The sequence below is a fragment of the Aythya fuligula genome, chromosome Z (assembly GCF_009819795.1).
Source record: "Aythya fuligula isolate bAytFul2 chromosome Z, bAytFul2.pri, whole genome shotgun sequence".
NCBI classification, from domain to species: Eukaryota; Metazoa; Chordata; class Aves; order Anseriformes; family Anatidae; genus Aythya; species Aythya fuligula.
This window is the reverse complement of record NC_045593.1, coordinates 38,047,189-38,071,005: the sequence shown is the minus strand read 5'-3', so window position 1 is coordinate 38,071,005 and position 23,817 is coordinate 38,047,189. Positions and strand designations below refer to the sequence as shown.

The window sequence follows — 23,817 nt, the reverse complement described above, 5'->3', positions numbered from 1 at the left end:
ATTTTCACAACATGATTACAAGAGTTTTTGTTGTGTAAAAATATATGACTGACTTTGCACATCTCCTTCCTTCATTAAGTTGTATAATATGGTAGTTCCAATGCCATTTTTGTTAGCCATATTCTGTATGTAAGAGATTTGAATTTGGGCTTTCATCTGTCCTCTTTTCTGCACGTCCTGAGTGAAGTGATGAAACTGTTTCACCTCAGATTAAGAATGGGGACAGTCTAGACAGATAAGCAGTTCTTCCTAATTGTGTATGCTACTTTATTATTTGGGTTGAATACAAAAGGGATCGACTAACCTGAGATCCTTAAAATGATTGCCAAAATTGCTTGGAGCACATCCTACTTGTTTTGTGACTTAACATTCTTCCTATACCATCTCAAACAGCTTGAATTAGGTAAAAAAAATGATCATTCTGCTTATGCATCAGGGGAGCCTTGAAGTTTAAACAGCCTCATATACTTCTGTTTCAAAAGCAAATGAAATTGTCCTTTTGGTGAGGTATAGCTAGGCAGCGATATGTTCTTCCAAGAGTATTGGCTTTGATGTTGCTGCTGAAGAGGTTTAATTCCAGTGCACAGTAACTAAAGTGCACTGTTTATACTTGTGATTTGCTTTAATGAATGAGAAAAGAATTGGGTTCCCTTTCTCAAGAAAAAACTGTACTGTACACTTATATGTAAATCTGTGTCAAAAATGAAATAATAATGATTAAAAAAAAAAAAACTTGTCTGAAAGGTTTTTCTCTTTGGTGGCTTTTGAGCTTTTTTATTCATTTTCACTTTTCAATACCTAGTGTTTACCCTGGGTTAAAACATCAGATATCAGTAAATATGTATATAATTTTTTTTAATATGTAAAACTATACACTGGGCTAAATACATTAGTTACTGATTGTCGTGGTTTAACCCGGCCGGCAGCTAAACACCACGCAGCCGTTCGCTCACCCTCCCCCCTCCCTCTCTGGGACGGGGGAGAGAAATGGAAAGTGAAGCCCGTAAGTTGAGATAAAGACAGTTTAATAAGACAGGAAAATAATAATAATAATAATAATACAATGGTGATAATAGTACTACTACTACTAATATGTACAAACAAGTGATGCACAATGCAATTGCTCACCACCCGCTGACCGATGCCCAGCTTAACCCCGAGCAGTCCGGCCCCCTCCCCCGGCTAGACACCCCTATATATTGTTTAGCATGACGTCAGATGGTATGGAGTACCCCTTTTGCTAGTTCAGGTCACCTGTCCTGGGTCTGTTCCCTCCCAGCTCTTACTGCACCCCCAGCCTGCCTGTTGGCAGGACAGAGCAAAAGGCTGAGGTGTCCTTGGCTTGGTATAAGCACTGCTCTGCAACAATTAAAACATCGGGGTGTTATCAGCACTCTTCTCATCCTAAGCCAAAACACAGCATTCCACCAGCTACCAGGAAGAAAATTAATTCTGTTCTAACTGAAACCAGGACATCTATCCACCCCTTATTCCATACCATTTATGTCATGCTCAGGTTACACTCTTTTCCATACATTCTAATTAGTCACCTATAGTAGTCATGGTAGTGATAACATACAGTATTATATAGTAATTAACATGGTACAATTCAGTTCATGGGCTATTCTCACCCAGTATTAAATCTCCTTGAGGTACACACCGGACCTCTCCGTTCTTTTGCATCACCCACCAAGTGTATCCAGGTCCCTGAGCGAAAACAATTCCACAAATGGGTTTGCCTTTTCCTGAGGCAGGAGTAGCCCAGACTGTTTTACCCAGCATATTTTTTACATGCACTACAGGAACTTTATCCCCATCTACAGTACGTAACAGGTTTGATTGGGCAGGTCCAGCTCGGTTGGCAGATCCCCTAGTATTGACTAACCAGGTGGCCTTTGCCAAATGCGTATCCCAGTTTTTGAATGTCCCAGCGCCCATTGCTTTCAATGTAGTCTTTAACAGTCCATTGTATCGTTCAACTTTCCCGGAGGCTGGTGCATGATAGGGGATGTGATACACCCACTCAATACCATGTTCTTTGGCCCAAGTGTCTATAAGGTTGTTTCGGAAATGAGTTCCATTGTCTGACTCTATTCTTTCTGGGGTACCATGTCACCATAGGACTTGCTTTTCAAGGCCCAGGATAGTGTTCCAGGTGGTGGCATGAGGCACAGGATATGTTTCCAGCCATCCGGTGGTTGCTTCCACCATTGTAAGTACGTGGCGCTTGCCATTGCGAGTTTGAGGGAGTGTGATGTAATCAATCTGCCAGGCCTCTCCATATTTATATTTCAGCCATCGTCCTCCATACCAAAGAGGCTTTGACTGTTTGGCTTGCTTGATTGCAGTGCATGTTTCACAGTCATGAATAACCTGTGCTATAGCGTCCATGGTCAGGTCCACCCCTCGACCACGAGCCCATCTATATGTTGCATCTCTACCTTGATGGCCTGAGGTGTCATGGGCCCATTGGGCTATAAATAATTCACCTTTATGCTGCCAATCCAGATCCACCTGAGCTACTTCAATCTTAGCAGCCTGATCCACCTGCTGGTTGTTCTGATATTCTTCAGTAACCCGATTCTTGGGCACATGAGCATCTACGTGACGTACTTTCACAGCCAGGTTCTCTACCCGAGCAGCAATATCTTGCCACAGTGCAGCAGCCCAGATGGGTTTGCCCCTACGCTGCCAGTTGTTTTGCTTCCATTGCTGTAACCATCCCCACAGGGCATTTGCTACCGTCCATGAATCGGTGTAGAGATAGAGAACTGGCCATTTTTCTCGTTCAGCAATGTCTAAAGCCAGCTGAATGGCCTTCACTTCTGCAAACTGACTCGATTCACCTTCTCCCTCAGCAGCTTCTGCAACTCGTCGTGTAGGACTCCATACAGCAGCCTTCTATCTCCGATGCTTACCCACAATACGACAGGACCCATCAGTGAACAGGGCATATTTCTTCTCATTTTCTGGTAACTGGTTGTACAGTGGGGCTTCTTCAGCACGACCCACCTCCTCCTCTGATGATATCCCAAAGTATTTGCCTTCTGGCCAGTCCATAATCACTTCCAATATTCCTGGGCGGCTGGGGTTTCCTATTCGAGCCCGCTGAGTAATCAGTGCAACCCACTTGCTCCATGTAGCATCAGTTGCATGATGCGTAGAAGAGACCCTTCCCTTGAACATCCAGCCTAGTACCGGCAATCGGGGTGCTAGGAGGAGCTGCGCTTCAGTACCGACCACTTCCAAAGCAGATCGAACTCCTTCATATGCTGCCAATATCTCCTTTTCAGTTGGAGTATAGCGGGCCTCAGATCCTCTGTATCCCCGACTCCAAAACCCCAGGGGCCGACCTCGAGTTTCCCCAGGTTCTTTCTGCCAGAGGCTCCAGGTGGGGCCGTTCTCCCCGGCTGCAGTGTAGAGCACATTCTTTACATCTGGTCCTGTTCGAACTGGCCCAAGGGCTACTGCATGGACTATTTCCTGCTTGATTTGTTCAAAGGCTTGTCATTGTTCAGGGCCCCATTCAAACTCATTTTTCTTACGGGTTACTTGGTAGAGCGGGTTTACAATCAGACTGTAATTTGGGATGTACATTCTCCAAAACCCCACAACACCTAGGAAAGTCTGTGTTTCTTTTTTGTTAGTTGGTGGAGACATAGCTGTTATTTTGTTGATCACATCCATTGGGATTTGACGACGTCCACCTTGCCATTTTATTCCTAAAAACTGGATCTCTCGTGCAGGTCCTTTGACTTTATTTTGTTTTATGGCAAAACCGGCTTTCAGAAGGATTCGGACTATTTTCTTCCCTTTCTCGAAAACTTCCTCTGCTGTGTCACCCCACACAATAACGTCATCGATGTACTGCAGGTGTTCAGGAGCTTCCCCCTGCTCCAGCGCAGACTGGATCAGTCCATGGCAAATGGTAAGGCTGTGTTTCCACCCCTGGGGCAGTCGATTCCAAGTATATTGGACTCCCCTCCAAGTGAAAGCAAACTGTGGCCTGCACCCTGCTGCTAGAGGGATAGAGAAAAATGCATTAGCGATATCAATTGTGGTGTACCACTTGGCTGCCTTCGATTCCAGTTCGTACTGAAGTTCCAGCATGTCCGGCACTGCAGCACTCAGTGGTGGCGTCACTTTGTTCAGGCCACGATAGTCCACTGTTAGTCTCCACTCGCCATTAGACTTTTGCACTGGCCATATGGGACTATTGAAAGGTGAATGAGTCTTGCTGATCACTCCTTGGCTCTCCAATTGACGAATTAGCTTATGGATGGGAATCAGGGAGTCTCGGTTAGTGTGGTTTGTTTGTTTTGTCTTTACTAGGAAAAAAAGAAAAAAAGCATATTTGTTTTATACATTCAGATTCATATGCCCAGTCACATAAACTGTAAAATGGTAATTAATCTTGTAGAACCACAGTCCTTTGCTGGGCTTACATCAGAACTTCACACTTACGACAAATTAGCTGTCTGCTGCTAATAGAAAACAAATGTAGAGAGAGTGGCAGGGCAGGATCACTGCTGTTAAATTTAAGACGTGAGTGTCTGAGATGCAAAGTGTTTCATGGGTTTGTTTTAATGCTGTCATCATTGATTTATTTGTGAGAAGTAGATGAGTTATTTTCAAGTTACTCTTTAAGTAACTTCCCATAATCATGCAAAAAGTCATTAGCCTTGGGACCCTGACTCAAGCCAGCTTCCAGTCCTGGGCTGTAACCACATTACAACACCATGCTTGATGCTCACAAACAGGATCCTGTCTGTGCGATGTAACACCCAAGTCTTTGGCATTTCTCCTGATATCTCACATTTAAGATGTCTGTAACTTGTTTTTCACATTTACTCTTTCATTTCTTTCTCCACTGTTAATATCTAAATATATCCCCTTCATGAAATAGCTTTAGTCTTACTATTTTTCAGTTGTAGCAGATAGATTGTGTTTTAAAGATTGGGTTTTCTATGCCCATACTTTTAACTTCTGTAAATTCCTTTATATCTCTTTTTTAGATATTCCCAAAACAACATCCTAACCTAGGATTTCTTCTGCACTACGTAAGACATTACTCCAGAATGCAGTAAAATCCATTTCTGATACAATGCATTTCTGACGATTGTTGTTAAAATACATTGTGGTGTCTCAGATATCACATATTCTCAATTACAAATATATTCCAATGTAAGAGAGGCCTTTAGAAGCACTTGAAACTTCAACTAAGAAAGATTTAAAGAAAATAAATCAATTTCTACATTTTTTTTACCCGTAACAGTGGCTACCTAAAATTTCATTCTTCTCTCTCCACAGAGGTTTGAATTCAGTTGTCAGTGATGCAAATGTAACTATCGATATTTAGATTTCAGAAAGTTATAGATTACCTGCAGCTAGAGCTGAAAATAGTGGCAGCTATGTAGTTCATATCGACACTTCATGGTAATTACAGTTTTCAGTCCATTTTACCATGTATAAACTAGTTTTTCAAGTTTATGGCTGCAATACCTCACTAAAGTAATAGGATCAGAACTTCACTGGATAAAAACTTCAGATTTGGATAAAGCTGCACCCATAAAGTTAATTTAATCCTGTCATTTTCCATTTCCATTCCAAATATATTCCATGTAAAGTTTAGAATTTTGTTAACTAGAAAAGAAGATCTCTGACTAGTCAATGGTTGGTGTTTAGTTCACATTACATGTTCCACCCTTGAGATTCCATGCATAGGTAATATGGTTATTATGTAATTATGCTGAGAAAGGAAGCTGTTTTATCAAAAATAAAGGAGCAACCATTCAAGCACATCACATTAAAATGTACATTACATTGTCTAAACTGTTAGACCATCTATTCTAACATTTTACAATTATTTGATATCCACTCACAGTATGTGCAGCACAGAACTTGCAAAAGACATGCTGTTTTCTGTCAACATTTCCCCTGATAGAAAGAAGCAAACCACTGTTTGTTTGTTTTATTTTATTTTATTTTATTTTATTTTATTTTATTTTATTTTATTTTATTTTATTTTATTTTATTTTATTTTATTTTATTTTATTTTATTTTAATTTTATTTTATTTTATTTTATTTTATTTTATTTTATTTTATTTTTTTATTTTATTTTTTTATTTTACTTTATTTTACTTTATTTTATTTTATTTTATTTTATTTTATTTTATTTTATCTTATCTTATCTTATCTTATTTTATTTTATTTCTTCACAAACTCATTCCTGTACTCTTAGAAATATCTCTTAGAAAACTTCAGTAAATTAATGTTATGTCCAGGGATGTTTGTGATGGGCTTGCATTGAAATTCTCTGAAACGCTTTTTTCCATAAGTTCCCATTTTGAAAAGACTCAGTGGTGACAGGTTGAAGTGGGTTGGACTGTAATGTTAGTGTCATGAAAAGCAGAAGGGCTTTAAACCCTCTAGTCCCCTGAGCTTTTTGTGTTCTGAAATACTTGGTGAACTCCAGAAGAATAAAATACAGCAAATAAATGCATGGTCAGAGTGTTTGTGGAGTTCAGTGAATAGCTGTCAGAAATGGAGACTATGAAATGCAGAGCCAATTTATGTGGAAAGGGATTTTCAAATTACCCGTAGCCATCTTGGCTAACTCTGAGTATTTGCTTACTGTAAACTTTCAGAGGCAAGCTGTTAATCAACTTTTATCTTAAAGATGTTCCTGGTGCCTTACACCTTCCTCCTCTTTTCAAACGCAAATCAAGACTTATAATTGAAAGATAGATGTCTTATGGTGAAATGGGGAGTGATAGTTAATCACAGAACATGCACCCATTCTCTTTTCATCCCTTGCCTGAAATATTGCCCTGTTCCTCTCTCAGAGAAAATCTGGTGATGAAAAAAAGTCGCATTGTGTAATAGTATAGTGTGTAGCTATTACATTTCTCTTGCTTTTCCTATTCTTAGAGAGCCATCAAAAGACGCGTTACTCTACCAGTGCTCTAGCACTATTCATGCATGCAGCATAAAAAAGTGACATACATCTATTCACAGAAGTGTACCTCTTTGTCAATTTATTTCAAGTTCTCCCTGTAATAGTGAGGGCATCATAAGGTAGAGAATTTGTCTTTACTAAGGTCTTCTTGCACAGGTCTTTGACATGTTACTGACTTGTGTTTAGTGACTGACTGACAAATTTCCCCTTTATAAAAAGAGATGAAAATCAATCTGAATTTCCTATATATTTCCTTGGTTCTTTGTGTTCTGTCTATCACAGATAAAAGTGAAAATATATACATTTTTGAAAAAGTTTTACATAGTTGCCTGAATGGAAGAATTATCTAAAGTATGTAATCCTAATGAGAATCATATAATGTATAGATTTTATGGTAGGAAGTGTTAGCCAACTTTATAAGCATCTAACTACAGGTGGCTTCTTTTTTGTTGTTGTTTTGTTTTGTTTTGTTTTTTATTTTTAAGATAATACCTGTGACATCTGTCTTTTACCTGATGGCCTCTTGAGCCCAAATCTTGTCTGAACAGCGATTTTTCATGTCTCTCCTTATGAAACAAACAAAAGAAAGCTCTTCTTCTTCCATTCCTTTTCTTTCTTACATACTCTAGGTAGAAGACCCCTTTGTAGATGGGCAGAATGTCTCGTAATGAAGCGTTCTTTATGTTTCTATTCTGTGATACTACATCACACTGACATTAACACAAAGGACAAGTGCAAAACCTTTCAGCTGAGTGTCTCTTCAAAGTGTGATTTAATAGCCTGGGAACTTATTTCCCTTCAACATAAGCTGTCAAGGGAACCAGTGAAATGAAGCATCAACCCTTAAAGTTTATTGAGATAGGCCTTTGTAGAAGAGTAGTCATGCTTTCTTCTATGACTGCATCAACTTTTTAAAGAAGTTGTGTGTGATGCAGACATTCCACAAAGATAGGAGATTGCCATGTTTTGAAATATACACATTCATAAAAAATGCTAGCTTGAAAGCACCTTAGGTGTTTCACATCTAATTAGTGGTTAAATCCTATAACATGCTACCCCATAATCTGTCTGTAATTTGAAATTTTGGGGATTTCATTCTCAATAGAAGTTCTCATAGCTTAAAAGAAGACCTAATCAATTTTAAGGATCAGTGTCATCATATTTGTTTATCTAATTAATAAATTATTGTAGCAATTAATGAGAAGGCTTTTCTAATTTTAATTGCAGAATTCAGGGTCTGTGCCAAAGTGTAGACCTCAGGCAAAACCTAGGACAGAGAAAGCTAAAAGCAATGCAGAAAGAACATAATTTATTATATGCAGATTTTTAGAAAGTCTTTCATTTCACAGCATAATTGAAATATTACTTAAAGGATCCATAAAAGATAACATATTAAAATAAATTGAGTTGCATATATGATTAATTCACACAGTAGGAAGTTGATTGTGAGACATGCAATTTTATACACATGACCTTGAAATGAATAAAACAACTTTTAATTTTGTCATTTCCCTTATAAATGTGGAATGCAATTAGCAATAATCTTGGCAGAGAAGCAAGGGTCTAACATAAAATCTGCTTACAAAATAAATTTTTACCATTACTATACTAAAGATATAATAAAAAAAAAGGATTTTCCAATGTGTGAAGAAGACAAAGTTACAGCAAAGTTAATTTAACTTGCATATTTGTCCAAAGATATAGTTCTCTCTGGAGTATGCTTTACCAGAAATTTACATGAAATTTCATACTGTTCTTTAATTCAATAAGTATATGTCATCATAACTCCATGCCACTCTTAAAGCCTTGGCTACTTCTTACAGAAGTCAGAAGTATGCCTACCATTGCAGCCACTTCCACTTCAGATGGAATTTGTGGTATGGTTTCACATTGCATTTAATCCCATGGTACTGTGGCTTGCTGAAGGGGCAGTTATGCTTTGCTCCCTCCACACCTACCACACATGCCCTCTGTGTCCCATCTACAAAACATTAACTGGCGCTGGAGTGAACAGGATCTTTTTGGTGATCCAGTGGAAATCTAATCTTTTGTTGGTGCTCAGTAGAGATGATTAACAAGGCAGCAGGTGTCTGTGTACTCTTCTGTGAACCACAGAGAAACTCAAGCTGTTTCTTCCATTTCTTTTCAGGCAGCATTCCCTCAAGGGGGAGGTTTTACCTGACCCCTTTCTCAGCTGAAAAACCTTCCTCACATAACTGCCCTTTCATGTTTTCCCAATCTTGGCACCCAGGAGGGTACCTTGCCTACACAGCCTCTCTCTTGGAAGCAGCATCTCAGCCTGCATTTCACCACGCAGGCTGCAATTTGTTAATAAAACATATGCACCAGAGTGATGTGAGTGATTATAGTAATCTCTGCTTTGATATCTGAGTTGTAACACGTCTAAACTTACCTGTGAGACCTAACAAAGTCATAAAGTAGGAAGAGGAAGTTTGGGAATCATGTGTCTTGAAGGCAACTCTTAAGAACAACATTTTCCTTTAAATTTGCATTCATTTTAGATGGGCGCTGCTTCAAATACATTATTTGAACAATATTTGAAGTGCTATTTGAATGTTATTTGAAAATACTTGAAAATGAACAAGGATCTTTTTAAAACTCATTTTTATCTGTGATTCCAAATTTGACTTCAGATTTTTGAAAATAATTCAATAATAGAATCATTAAGGTTGGAAAAGACCTCCAAGGTCATCTGGTCCACCTACTGTCAATATTGCCCACTAAACCATGTCTCTGAGTAGCACATCCAACCATTCCTTAAACACCCCCAGGGACAGTGACTCCACCACTTCCTGGGCAACACATTACAATGTCTGACCACTCTTTCTGAGAAGAAATGTCTCCTAATTTCTAACCTAAACCTCCTCTGGCACAACTTGAGGCCATTCCCTCTCGTTCTATTGCTAGTTATCTACAAGAATTGCTGTAACATTTTCAGTTAGACCAGCTTTCTCAAAATGAAGAAAATCAGGCTTGAAAATTAGGCTTCATATGAAAAAGAAACTTCAAATTAAATCTTAAAAAAAGCCTCTGGTCGAGTTTGGCAACTAGATGATGAATTGTGAACAGATTAATAGGAAGAGATTTGACAAGATATACATAGAGTTGTGAAACCTTAATCCAGCATTAGGATTCATCAACATGTAACTTGTCATTTAGGTTTTGTAACTAAAGATTACACTTTCTTCATAGAATAAATATATATAACTTACCTGATAAATTGAATTAAATTGAATTGTCTTCTTTGAAATTCTAACAGGTTAGTGCTGATCACTTCTATTGCTTCTTTTTTTGTATCCTCTTTTTAATTCCTAGTCATGTCTCTTGGTTGTTGTTCTTGGTTTACATTAAGCCATTCCAAACAAGTTGTCATAGTGTTTCTCATCTAAATGTCTCGAAAGGTTAAGGGGAAAAAGTTACGCTAATAATATGGAAATAAGGAATGACTCTACTGAAAACAAGCTGTACCAAGAGAAAGCAACTGTGATTCTTGTCTGTAACGTGGGCGTCAACCTTAGCTCAAAAACACCCATGTACTCCAGATGTCTATGTAAGCAGTCTGTCAACCACCACTAGCAGAAGAGTGCCTGTGTACACAACTGACTTCACTTCGCCTCCTCTGAAGTGGTAGCCATGTTGTTATCAATTTTTTGCATTGACTTTTTAAACTTCTTACTTTGTGTCTACCCAAGCCACATTATCTGTCTTCATCTCATAAACTTCCCATCTCTTTTCCTGTCTGGTCTGAAACTCTTTATCTTCTCTCCACAGCAACAATCTAAAGTTCTCTGTCTCTTCCTTGTTGGTTGTGTCACATTTATGCAATGGGGATGGTTAATTGCACAAGGATGAGGGAAAACTTACTCATGGAAATCACCCTGTGAAGCCCATATTGCAGGCAAAAATCTCAAAAAGCAGGGACAGCTTTCCTACCATAGCGGCCATATGAATGACCACCATCATACTGTAGAGAGCATGGATCAGGTTTAGCCAAGACATCCCACTCTAGCCTTGCACAGTGAGGAGGGGTATAAGCAACCACCAGAGGTTTTGCATTCACCTTCAGCAGCTTGTTAAGATGCTACTTCTGCAGCCCAACTGCCCCACACTAGATCTTGTGCATAGATCAACTATGCTGCCAGCTGGTTTTTCAGGTCCTGGGAAGACACCAGGCTTGCAGGGTTAGACCAAGACAAGACCAGAACATGCCTATATGGCAGCTTTGAGCGTACCTGATTTATATGTCTTAGGCATGGCTGTGAAGAGCAGTACGGACATTGTAACAGTCTCATCTTCATGGAAAAGTGTGGCTCATGCTGTGGCTACTGAGGGTGCTCACTGAATGCTGTATAGTAATATACATGCTAGCAACGTGAGGAGATTGTGGGAGAATGCAGGACAAAAATTCTGTCTATAACCTAAGTATTGGTTCAAAATTAAGAATTGGTGTCCAAGAGTTCTTTCTGTTACAGGGAATTATGTATCATCTTTTTATGTCTTTGCTACAAATCATGTGTGTTTATAATAGCTAGAAACCCTGTCAAGAGCAGGTTAAGATGATTGTAATAATAATGTTAGAACACATTCAGAGGAATATTGTAATGTGAGTATAAATTACTATGGGTCATTAAATAGTGCAGGACATTGTGGATAGTTGCACTTTTAGCACCTGAGGATGAGCAAAGCCAATGCCTGTAAATCCCAACAGTCTGTGCTTACTTGAAAAAATGTTTGTCTGACTCTAGGCATGGAACCCGTTGTGCTGGAGAAGTGGCAGCCACTGCAAACAACTCACACTGCACAGTGGGAATCGCCTTTAATGCCAAGATTGGAGGTATGTGAAACAATCTCCCACCACAAAAAAAAAAAAAAAAAAAAAAAAAAAAAAGTCACCAAAGAGCCATTTGTGCTAAATGCCACATGCAGACCTTTCTCAACAAGAGAAGGAGATTTGTTTGGGTAACAAACTTAGCTGTGTTAACAAGGAAATCACAGTGTTAGGGTGGTAAAGACCAGTACTGAAGGAGTTTGTCTGTGGTGACACTTCTCCAGTGCTCCTGGGAACACTGCCTCTCAATACACACAGGAGCATAGGAAGTGAGACCTTGCATGAAAATACAAAACCTAGAACTTTGACATCTGGGTTTTCTCGCAGATTGAGAGCTCCAAGTAACGAGCTTTGACAAATCAGAAGTAAAAGTACAAATATTTGCATGTCACTCTAAAATAAAACAATGTGAAAACTTAAAACTTTGTTGTGTTGTTTGGCTGTGGTTGGAGAGAATCTTCTTTTGATCCCTGTGACCAGTCAGATTATTGTCTAAAGTGTGAAATCTGGTAATACTTTTTTGCTCTGTTCAGCCAAGAGGTTCCAATTCTATCAATTCTTAACCAATGGCTGGTCAATACCTTTGGCAACTGGAAAAGACTGCCAAGATGTCATCTACATGTCTTCTAGGCTGTAGCCTGCCTGAGCCAGATTGTAATGCTTCAAGTAAGGTTGCTTCCTGTATTTTTGATGAAAGCATGATATTGGTATCATATTGGCTTTCAGTACAAAGACCTACAGCTCAAACTTATTAACTGTTGATTTACTGATCTAAAATAGAGCCCCTTTGTGAAAACAGAAATGTGTTTACCTAAATACACAGTAGAGGACAGTTAAAAAATACAAGCAGACAGGGCTGGGGCTGTTTCCGCAATTAATAATACTGTATCTCTTCTCTACTGGAATGGTAAAAGTTTGATTCAAATCAAATGTGATCACAACTGCATTTCAAATTAGCCAAAGCACACAATGGAAACCTAATGGCACCTTTCTGTTTTCCTGATGGCTTCAAGAGGGTAGACAATACCTAATCTAACATATGGCTAGGGTGATGCAGATGAACAGATAGCCTTCCTGCACGAAGTTACCCTGTCAGAAGGCTTTAAAAAATTTGAACTGGCCAAGTGAGCTTGTGGCAGATGAACAGATTGTCTCATGTTGGCATGGCATTCAATCATGTAGTAGCGGCTATGAACAGATTTACTGCATTCAAACCAGCATCTGAGGAGAGTTAGTGAAATGATAAAAATAAAAGGTGACTTCTGGAGTAAAAGTTTAACTTGTGAGTTGGATATTCACACAGCCTGTGACAGCCTGGGCATGTGCTTGGGAAGCTCTCCATTATTAACAGTGGCTTCTTAATGGGCTATTATTTATTCACCATTAGGATTGTCCAATGACAATATTTTAGAGAAACAACAACAACAGGCATATTAGCAGAATCACAGTTTTTTTCTAAATATAGTATAAAATGTTTCAGAAGGACATAGTATGAACTCAATTTCTGTGAAGAGCAAAAACTGTGTGCCTTTTTCATAATGTGTTCGCTTATTTTGTGCTAAAAATATAGTAGACTTCAAGAAATTTCATTGTTCTAACCTGAGTAAAAATTTTATTCTCTCTGTTCAGCCCAATAGTTCTGTGGAGCATTCACTCCACAGCGAGAACGAACATAATTCTTTAAATAGAGACAAAAAATATTATAGTGGCAGTGTGATAATGTAGTGTCTTTAAAAATCATTGGCATTTGAAAATAAGGCCTCAGCAGACCATCTGCAGAAAATCAGAGACCAGAGGGAGTTTCAGAATGTTGAGAAGGGAGGTTGAGTTTTCCCTTCCACTAGGTGCCTATATGTACGAGTTTAGCCACCGACCTGTATTTGGCCTGCCTCTCTTCCTTCCCTCAGAAAAGCCATAAGCTACACATGTGAATATGCAGCGGTTGTGTTCCCTCTCCACAGGCCAGATGGAGTGTAAAAATGTTGAATCATGTTATGCTGAACTAGTGTTCAGCTCACTTATTTCCCAAGGATTTAAAGACCCTCCTTTGGCCTTTTTGGAGAAGAAATTAGAGTCAAGGTAACACAGTTATATTTTTTTTACACAGATTAGCACCTGCCAGTGGTGATGTGGAATTTGTTCTGCCAAGATGAGTATTCCTTACCTCAAATCAAAATGGGAGTTGCTGCATCTCTAGAGACATAAAAGATAGCAAGGAAATAAAGCAAAGGGAAAAATAAATCCTTCCCATCAATATTCTATCAAATACTGGCAGCTGAGCAAATCCAATTAATGACCTCTGTGATAAAAAGTCATTAACAAGTTATCCACCAGTAATGGTCACTTTTCATCTAAATGTATTTGCACTCCTTGATTCATTTCCACACACTTAAGAATCTCTAACCACAAAGCACGTCAAAAAGAAGATCCTTTAAAAGTCCAAATCTTCTCTTAAAATGGTATGAGTGGGGACTTAATCCACAGATACAAAAATCTGAAAAAAAAAAATACAATTTGGACCTTCAATTCTTTTATAGGTTGTGGGATGCTTCTTGTAAAAAAAATATGCAATGTGTCTGTAGTTTGTGCTTAGCTCAGCCACAGGCCCCTTTCATTAAAAGACAAGCCAATGCACAAAAGGGGCAGATTTTTTTTTTTAAATGTGTGACCCTCCATAATATTCACATATAACAAATTACCACCTACAGAGCACGTGGGGCTTTTCATAGGAAGGGATGGTTAGCCTGTTGTTATTGCTGCAGACTGGTTGTGGAAGTTGCAAAGCATCTGCAGGGATTTGGGTGCTTAGTTACTTGGCTGGGCTGGGATCCTGACGGGAAAACAGTTACACTGAGTTACAGCACAACAGATGTAGATTGTCTTCAGCTGACGAGGAATTAGTTCAGCTGTTTTTTTAAGCTTAAGTCAGATTCTGATTAAAAACAAACATTTTAGAAGAAACCTTTCTTTCAGCTCAGTTTTGCATGTTTCCTGCGATTTGCTGAAAGTTTGTTCTGACTAAAATGCCATTTACATTTTGGCACTTACTGAAAATATTGGAAAAAGTTTACAGAGCTCTAAAGTCTTAGGTGGAACAGTCTGGAAACACAGTCTGCTAATTGCCTTCTGGACAGCTTTTGTTGTGCTATCACCACGTGCCAAAAGCAGTTTGGAGGTTCTGTGATTGGCAAAATGAACTCCTTCAGATTTTTGGGGGTGGGAGGGGGGGAAGAAGAAGAAGAAGAAGAAGAAGAAGAAGAAGAAGAAGAAGAAGAAGAAGAAGAAGAAGAAGAAGAAGAAGAAATGGAGGGGAGAGAGAGAAAGAAAAGAGTTTTTTTAATAGCTAATGAGCCACCCATTGATCAAAGTTACACTTGAAACATGTCTGTCATTTGTTGGCAGAACAGAGCAAGACCTAAGGCACGACCTTGTCTATATAGCTTTTTTGACCACTTTGCCATCACCTAAGAAAACTAGTATGAATTATTTCAAATGCCATGGCAGCATTAGGAGTTATTGCTCACCAGGTGAATGCTGTATAATTTAGGCTTGCTACATAGTCACAGAAACATAAAGGGAAGTCTTATCTTCCTTATTTCAAATGTGGTGTACCTTTTATTGTCTTTATTTAGAATGAAGTATATTTTAATGTGTTTGAAAGAAATGAGAACATAGCTTCCACCCATCATTAATTTTCTGAGATTATGCTGAGGAAGAAAAATAAAACCTGAGATTCCTAAATTTGTTTTAATGGCTTTTTTATAAAGTAAAGTTCATAGTGAGATCACTGCTTGGACAAGTTTATTATCTCACAAAACATGAGCAGCTTTTGTGTGAACTTAGAAATATGATCACTTTTCATTTTTGAGTCAATTAGAGTGAGAGAAAAAAAAAAGACAAAAAAAAAGACCCTCTCTCCCTCTATCAACAAAGCAGCCCCTATGCCTTTTGTTAACTGAAAGTTAAGGTCTTGGTAAACACTCAAGTTACTGCAGTCTGAACTCATGACCAAAGTAGAATATGTCTGTAATTAAAATATGTAAATTTGGCTTTAAAATAGCAGTTGTCTTTTAAAGGGGAAAAAGCTTCAAACTAGTTAATTGTGGAAGTGATCATTACTCTTTACAGTTCTATGCTAATTATGGTGTAATATTTAATATCTCTTTGATCAAATGTCACACTAGCTGTATGAAGGTGCTCTTCCCTATTTAGGGTAAGACTGGTTATGGTGATTTTCTCAGTCAGAGCTTAACTTCAGTCAAAATCATAGTCAAAAGTTTCTTTAGTTACCAGTTTTAAGCCTTACTTATTCTACTGATCTTAAAATATAATAATACCATTCACTTTAGAAGGGCTGGCACGTTGTCTTGTCAAAATTCATGTGAATAGATTTTTTTAGCACAAAAATTTCAGACTGTACCATACAAAAGCTTCTTCATAGAGGAGAATGTTCACAATATTGTAGTTTCAGGTTGAATAACATGGTACATTGAATATTTGATTGTGACTTCCTAACGTTGCCTTGCTACTATGTGTACTTAAGTATCTGCACACATGAGCTTTCTTCCCAGTGTTTTTTTTTCAGCCTCATAAAATGAAGGAATATTCATTTCCATGTTTACCTGTCAATAGAGATCCTATTTTTATGCCTATTAGCATATGTAGGACTGTAAAGGTCTCAGTTTGTATGCTGCAGTTTCACAGCTGTATATAAGGAGAAATAAAATCATATACTGTATCTTCAAGTGAAACACACAAACATTTCACTGTTCAAGTTCTTTTAAAAGAAGTTTTCAGCATAAAAATTTGATGCTAAAGTTTGAGAGTTGTACAGTGGATAAACTAAGTAGATAGCTTTTAAAACTCAAAGAAAGACTGTAATACTATTTCCTTTCTGTATTTTTTATATGGAAATATTTTTTTTCATTGGAGAAACATATATTCAAAGAGATTTTTTTCCACACTAGAAATCCTTATGATCATTCATTCCAATAACCTACACAACAGTTCTCACTGGGAAGAAAAAAAAAAAAAAAAAAAGCATTTTGAATTTGTTTGTCCTGTTCATTGTGTCTTTCATCCTGAAGGTGTACGGATGCTGGATGGAGATGTGACAGACATGGTAGAAGCAAAGTCTCTGAGCCTGAATCCCCAGCACATCCACATCTACAGTGCCAGCTGGGGGCCTGATGACGACGGTAAGACTGTGGATGGACCTGCTTCTCTAGCACGTCAGGCTTTTGAGAATGGCATCAGAATGGTAGGTGGAATTCAGAGTGTATCTTCTGAATCTGTTGTCATGTGAAACTGTAAGGGTACACACACCTGGTACGTCCAAGTATACTGCATGGGGAAGAGAAAAGGATTCTGAAGGAAAGAATAAAAGCTTAATTTGTATGAATCTAAAAATACATTTTCATTGACTTGATGGCCAGTCCTTCCTGGTGTATCAACTAGCTGTGTTCATTGTCAATCAGAACACATCATCCTCAGTGTCCTTTAAACCTGCCCTGAGGTACCAATGTCATTCTGCAAGAAAAAAAATGAGACTGAAAAATGTTATTTTGCACAGCAGTGCCAAGTCATCAAATCAAAACTGCAATGAAATTTTAAAGCAAACACCTTTGACTGTTTTTCCTTCTTCTTTCTTTTCTTTTGTTGCCTAGTTTTACTTGATTTCTTAATGGAAGTTTTACAGTTTTAATAGGAAGTTGGAAGCTAAAAAAAGTCTACATTCATGTTTCTTTTAGAGTTTATCTCTGGTCTCAGAGAACTTACACTCTTTCTATAACTTCTGTATAAATTTCTCTACAAGTTTGTAGTATTACAATTTCTCAGTGATATAGCTCAAAAATCTTATGTAATACAGTGCACAAAATCCCAAAAATCTCTATATCCCTAAATATACCTATATACTCTAAATCTAAGACTGTTTCAATATTCTTTAATAAGCAACTGTCAAACAAATCACACCACAGAAGGAAGCTAGTAGTTAGAAGAACCTGTGATGTCAGAAGCCAATTTTTACTTCTTCCTTTTATCCTCCTGTCTGTTAAACAGATCAGGAAATGCCTAGTTTTCCAGTGCTCACACCTCTTTCCACTGTAGCAGACTGGATGGAAGGGAATTTAAAGCTCTGTGCTTGAAGGCCTGAGCATTATTTTGAACATAGCAGGAGACTTGCTAGTTCAATGGTGAATAACTCTACAATCAGAGAAGGGATTAATATGAAACATTTGCTTAAAGAGTCTGAAGCAATTGGACCAAGGTGAAACTGGAACATAATTAATGGAACGTGGTAACACTATGCAGCAAGATTGGAAAGTGCAGCTATTATTTAAATGGGCAAGTTTTACCAGATATGTCAGGATGATTTTAGCAAACTATAGCTAACATGCAGCCTAGAAAATTTGTGCCATGTGTAAGAGACAGTGTCTACCACTGAGAGATCATATTAATTCAAGATATACCATCAAAAATAGCCATAACAGGAAATAGGCAATGGGTGCATAGGGGAAACAGGCAAATTCACAGGGGCATCCAGTCACAATGACAGTCTGTATGCATAGTTCAGTGTTTCAGGTGATTTACAATATACTTGACTAATGCAACATAAAATTGACACCCATTGTCACCATAAACATTGCCTAACCACTCAAACCTCAAACAAGCTGTGAATTCTTCAGTTCTAATCACAGCGACATCACTGGCTCATTTTGTTTTCCTTTACAAAGTTGCATAAATTATTTACTCTCACACTTTCCTTCTCCTGCCCCAATATGTAGGTAACAACATATGCTGAACTACCTTGCAGCTAAATTATGAAGAACAATTACTTAAGTAGTAAACTAACAACAACTACAGTGTGCTTCCCATGGTATATGATATTAAAAATACCTCTCATTAAAGTCAACACCACAAATGCTCTAAAATAACCATGCAACAACATACCACATACCACTGCCTTCCTTTCACTAGGTCATCTGAAGACTTTTCAGTGTGGAGCTGCAAATTTGTGCTTTTTCTTTTTGTACAATATTTAATGTCTGAAAATAGAGTCTGTCCCCGGAGAGAGTCCGTCCCCGGAGAGTCTGTCCCCGGAGAGCTCTGCTGTAATTAGTAATCATTATCTGTTATTGAAATACTCTTAGAGCAGCACAAGTGTGTGAGAAGGCCAAATACCTCTCCATTGCTGCTTCCCATGCATCATAATTCCTCTTTTCAGTTGGAATAACAACTCACTGTCACCCCACTGAAGCTTACTACTGTTTTTGACAATGAGCATGAAAAGAAAAACAATAAGGTGATGAAGCAAGATTAAAGGAACTGCAGGATGTAGGGGCAAACATTGTTCAATTGTTGAAGCACACTCAAAAAATAATAATTATGTCCAAACATATATATATGTTAGTCTAAATTTCATATTCCATGGAAAGTTTAGCCCAAATTTCTGTACCCACAGAACTCAGCCATTTCCTTATTAGAATTTTAAACTTGATAAATCCAGTATAAATAAGAAATGTGGATTAATCTTCCTAAAGTGTGGATCTTGCCTACAAGCATCCTTGTTCCATTGTAATTATTGCAGCTGTAATTTGAGAGAATACCAGTATATAGTGGAAACATAGGATTTCATTTTACAGTGGTAATCGTGTTTTTGTTTGTTTGTTTGTTTGTTTGTGATATTTTTAAAAGAAATAGTAGAAGTCATATTTGATGTGAGTCAAATTGTTACTATTTTTGTGGTGGTTTCCCTTCTGTTTCATTTTATCAACTTTTTGTTCTGCACAAGGTTGCCCATTCAGAGTTGAATAATATCATAGAATCACAGAATGGCTTGGGTTGGAAGGAACCTTGAAGATCATCTAATTACAATCCCCCTTGCATGGGCAGGGGCACCTCCCACTGGGCTCCCAGGTTGCCCAAAGCCCCATCTAACCTGGCCTTGAATAAGTCCAATCATCCAAAGCTTCCTGGGCAACCTGTTCTAGTGCCTCACCACCTCTTAGTGAAGAATTTCTTCCTCATATCTAATCTATCTCCCCTCTTTTAGTTTAAAACTATTGCGCCTTGTCCTGTAGCTACATTCTCTGATAGAGTGCCTCCCCATCTTTCCCCCTCTTTAAATGTTGGAAGACTGCTATAAGGTCTCCATGAAGCGTCCTCTTTTCCAGGCTGAACAACCCCAGCTCTCTCAGCCTTTTTTCATAGGATTGGTGCTCCAGCCCTTTGATCATCTTTGTGACCCTCTTCTGGACAATCTTCAACAAGTCCATGTCCTTCTTGTGCTGGAGACCCCACAGCTGAATGCAGCACTCCAGATGTGGTCTCATGAGAGAGGGGGAGAATTATCTCCCTTGACCTGCTGGCCACTCTTCTTTTCCTGCAGCCCAATGTAATGTTGGCTTTATAGGATGCAAGCATACATTGCTGGCTCATGTTAATTTTTTCTTTCACCAACACCCACAAGTACTTCTCCTCAGGGGTGCTCTCCATCCATTCATCACCCAGCCTGTATTCATGTTTGGGATTGCCCCAACCTTGCATTTGTTTGGCATTGTTGAAATTCATGAGGTTCACATAGGCCCATCTCTCAAGCCTGTCCAGATCCCCCTGGATGGCATCTCTTCCCTTGTATGTGTCAAACACACCACACAGCTTGGCATCATCCAAAAACATAGATCTAAGTACTTCCATATATTTGGAAATCTTGTCTAGTTCTGATTATGAAAACTTTAAAATCTTTTTCAAGGAAATAAGTACTCTCTTTAAGACTTATACAAAACTCAGATATTTTAGAAAATCATACTGATATTTTTTTAAATGCTTAAGGTTAATCTCTAATTTTCATTCTTTGAAATATAATATACACTGAAAGGTTGTAGGTGTATGTTTCAATTATCACCTTCATTAATAGGCTTAATTTCCAGACCCAAAATGACTTCAGGATGAATTTGTTCTTGTTCTGTTTAGTTAAGCAGTCACAATAATTGTGCAAATAAAAATAGGCAGACAAAATTGCATATTACAATGTGGACAGATCTTGACCTTCTCTTTTAGAAATATTGATCTGGACAACAACATTATTATATCCAGTGTCTGTGATGTAAATTGAAGTAACATTGTTACAGGATAATTTGTCAAGAACTTTTATCAGATCTACACAAATATTCAAAACTGATATTTTTCATGTATTGTGCATATGTGGAGACAACTGGATATTATTTTAAAAAACAGAACAGAAATGAAAAAGATTGGGATTTTTAAAAAGAATTTGAAAAGGAAATTATGCTTAATTTGTTTAATTAGGAAAAAGAAAGGTGATGCGGGATAATAACTTTGATTAGAATATAATTAAACTAACTGATCTTTTTATTATATTAATAAAGTGAAAAAGAAATGGATGCAACAGCCACAGTTTCTTGTTGGGAGTTTCTTGATGGGAGTCTAGGATCCTTGGGGAAAAATAAATAAATAAATAAATAAATAAATAAATAAATAAATAAATAATAAGATAGTTTATCTTTAGTGCACATTATTCCAATTAACAGCTCATGCAGGGTGTTTTAGAACTATTATTATTTTTAAATCTGCTGAGCTAATATGATTACTTCTTCCAAATCCTGCACAAAATAACAAAGATAAATGACTGTACAGTTTTTCCATAGAGTTCCAGAGAGACAGCACATGCCATAAATTGAAACAGACAAATCTATTTAAAGAATGGATACTGAGTAATAACTGAATTTATGAAATGAAAACCTAAACCACAAATTAAATATGCTTTTAACATTCTGCCCAGGATCCAGGTAAAGGAAGAGGAAGCCAATTTTTAAGCCTGTCTTGAGTACCATTACTTTCTGTCATCTTCAGGGTATTTTGTTTAATTCTATTAAATTTGCATACTTGAGTTCAAAGAGAAACCTTGAAGACTTTGCAATCAAACAATTTCTATGCAAATATAAAAGCTCCCTTTATATTATGGTTCCAGTTGACAATGTTCTTTTCTTGGTAATAGTGTACTCATAAGGATAGAAAATTCTGGGAGACTTGTGTCTTAAATACTAATGCATAAGAAGTCACCTAATAATCTCAGAAACAATTCACCCATAATAATGCAGAACAGCAGAACAAAGGTCAATATGTCCAAAGGTAACATATTCAATAAAAGATTAGGTATGTGATGTCACATCTCACCCTGTGTTCAAGAACAAACATGCTTAGCATGACTAAACATGATTGTGGCCAAGTCATATGATAAGACTTTGCTGGGTCTGAGACAAAAGGGAGAACACAAAACCCCATCCTTGATTCAGATAAATAAAACCAAATTACTTTTAAATTTTAAGGTATCTGCCTGTATCGCACAGGCTTTAAGCCCAGTGTTATAACCACTTTAGAGATTTATATTCTCTGATTCATGGCTCCAGGATACAGCATTGTAACTAGTTAATTTTTTGTTCCTACAAATAAGCCTATTCTAGGATCAGTTTCAACATCATTTGGGGAGTAATGCATTTCAGATATTCTGACTTGTTTTTTCACTGTTGTTTGACAAGGACCTAATAGTTAACTTTCTGGAGAATGTGATCCCTGATTATGTTTTATGGAGCAGAGTTTCAAAGAGCTACTTATCTCACCTCTCCCAGCATCCCACCAACTGCATGCTTAGCATTATTTGTTGTGAGGTATGCATAAGGTAGTCAAAATCAGTGACAGGTCATCCTTAATAAAAACTAAGAGGGCAGATAGGCAGTGAAATCTACATGGGAATTGTTGGCTTTCTGCCTGCATCAGCACAGGAGACTTCATTTTATTGCCATGACACCATTCTGTTTAGCAAGCTGGACACAAGCCAAAATGTTTGACGGACATTAATGATCAGATGCTGTGTGGCTGAACTTCTTGTGAGAACTTGGCTTGGTGCCTTCCCTCCCATCATCACTGCCCCTTCTCATCTCTCTCGCTTCACCAACTTTGGCTGCAGAGTGTGTTCAAAGTGTTTGCTGGGAGTGGAAGGCTCACTTACAATCACTAAACAAGCCTCCTACTCTGATGGAAGAGAGAGAAAGGGAAGAGAAGCAAAAAGAACAGAAGGGAAGGCAAAGGAGAAAAAAAAATAATTGAAATTCACATTTTTATTATTATTGCTGCTATTAATAAATGTCTCTACTCCAAAAATGGAAGAGATTGTTCAAAATTTTCAAGAGTTCAGGGCCACGTTTGTTGCCTGTGTTTTGCCGTGGATAGATTTCTCTTACATTTATTTTAAAAAGCTATTGGCTTCTCCTGTCATCACATCTCTGCATCATTTTGAGTAGGATGTGTTGCCTATGAAAAGAGGAGTTACTCTGTTCTGCTTTGCTAGAACATTACACTGTAAAAATCAAAGACAAATCCCTGCAAGGAAACTTCAAAAAACAATAATTCTCAAAATAACTTACAAAATAGCTATCATTTTATACACTGAAATATGATTCATAGAAGTTAATGCCATATTTTTTTAAACTGTGTGTTGTATTTGTTCACCCTTTACATCAGTAGTCTATGACCAAATGAACACGTAGCTATTTGTATGTTAAACTCGGATTATACATAGATAACATCTGCATGCACAAGAGTTCCTGCACAGCTCTAATTAGTTGCTCAAAACCTACTCACTGAAGACTCACTGTCAGAATTAGTGTTGTGCTTGGGTTAAGGATGCAAAAGATAAGACTTCCAGTATGCTCATGTAACTTCATGTTATGTCCTGGCATTGGCCTGTTACATGTATTGCATATATGCTGTGTATGCCTGTTGTATCTATTATTCAGGATATAATATTGTATTTACTTCAACAGAACAAGTTAAAGTTTGGGTATCTTTGTAGTACAGGGGGAGATTGACTGTGTACCAAAACCGGAGAAATGGTATTGAGTTTTACTATTGTAATTCTGCCTTCTGATAACATGACGCTGTACTGTTGGCTTGCAACACTTATATTTCTGAAATAAGAAAAGACAATTA

General features: G+C 37.7%; 1 protein-coding gene across 2 annotated transcripts in view; it reads left to right on the top strand.

Annotated features, from left to right (window-relative positions):
• PCSK5 (proprotein convertase subtilisin/kexin type 5) overlaps positions 1–23,817 on the top strand; it is a 252,991-nt gene that overhangs the window by 93,409 nt on the left and 135,765 nt on the right. For both annotated transcript variants that reach the window (XM_032205587.1, XM_032205588.1), the window contains exons 6-7: positions 11,726–11,814; positions 16,896–17,068. In XM_032205587.1, the coding sequence (XP_032061478.1) occupies positions 11,726–11,814; positions 16,896–17,068 (262 nt within the window). The remainder of the gene's footprint in view (positions 1–11,725; positions 11,815–16,895; positions 17,069–23,817) is intronic.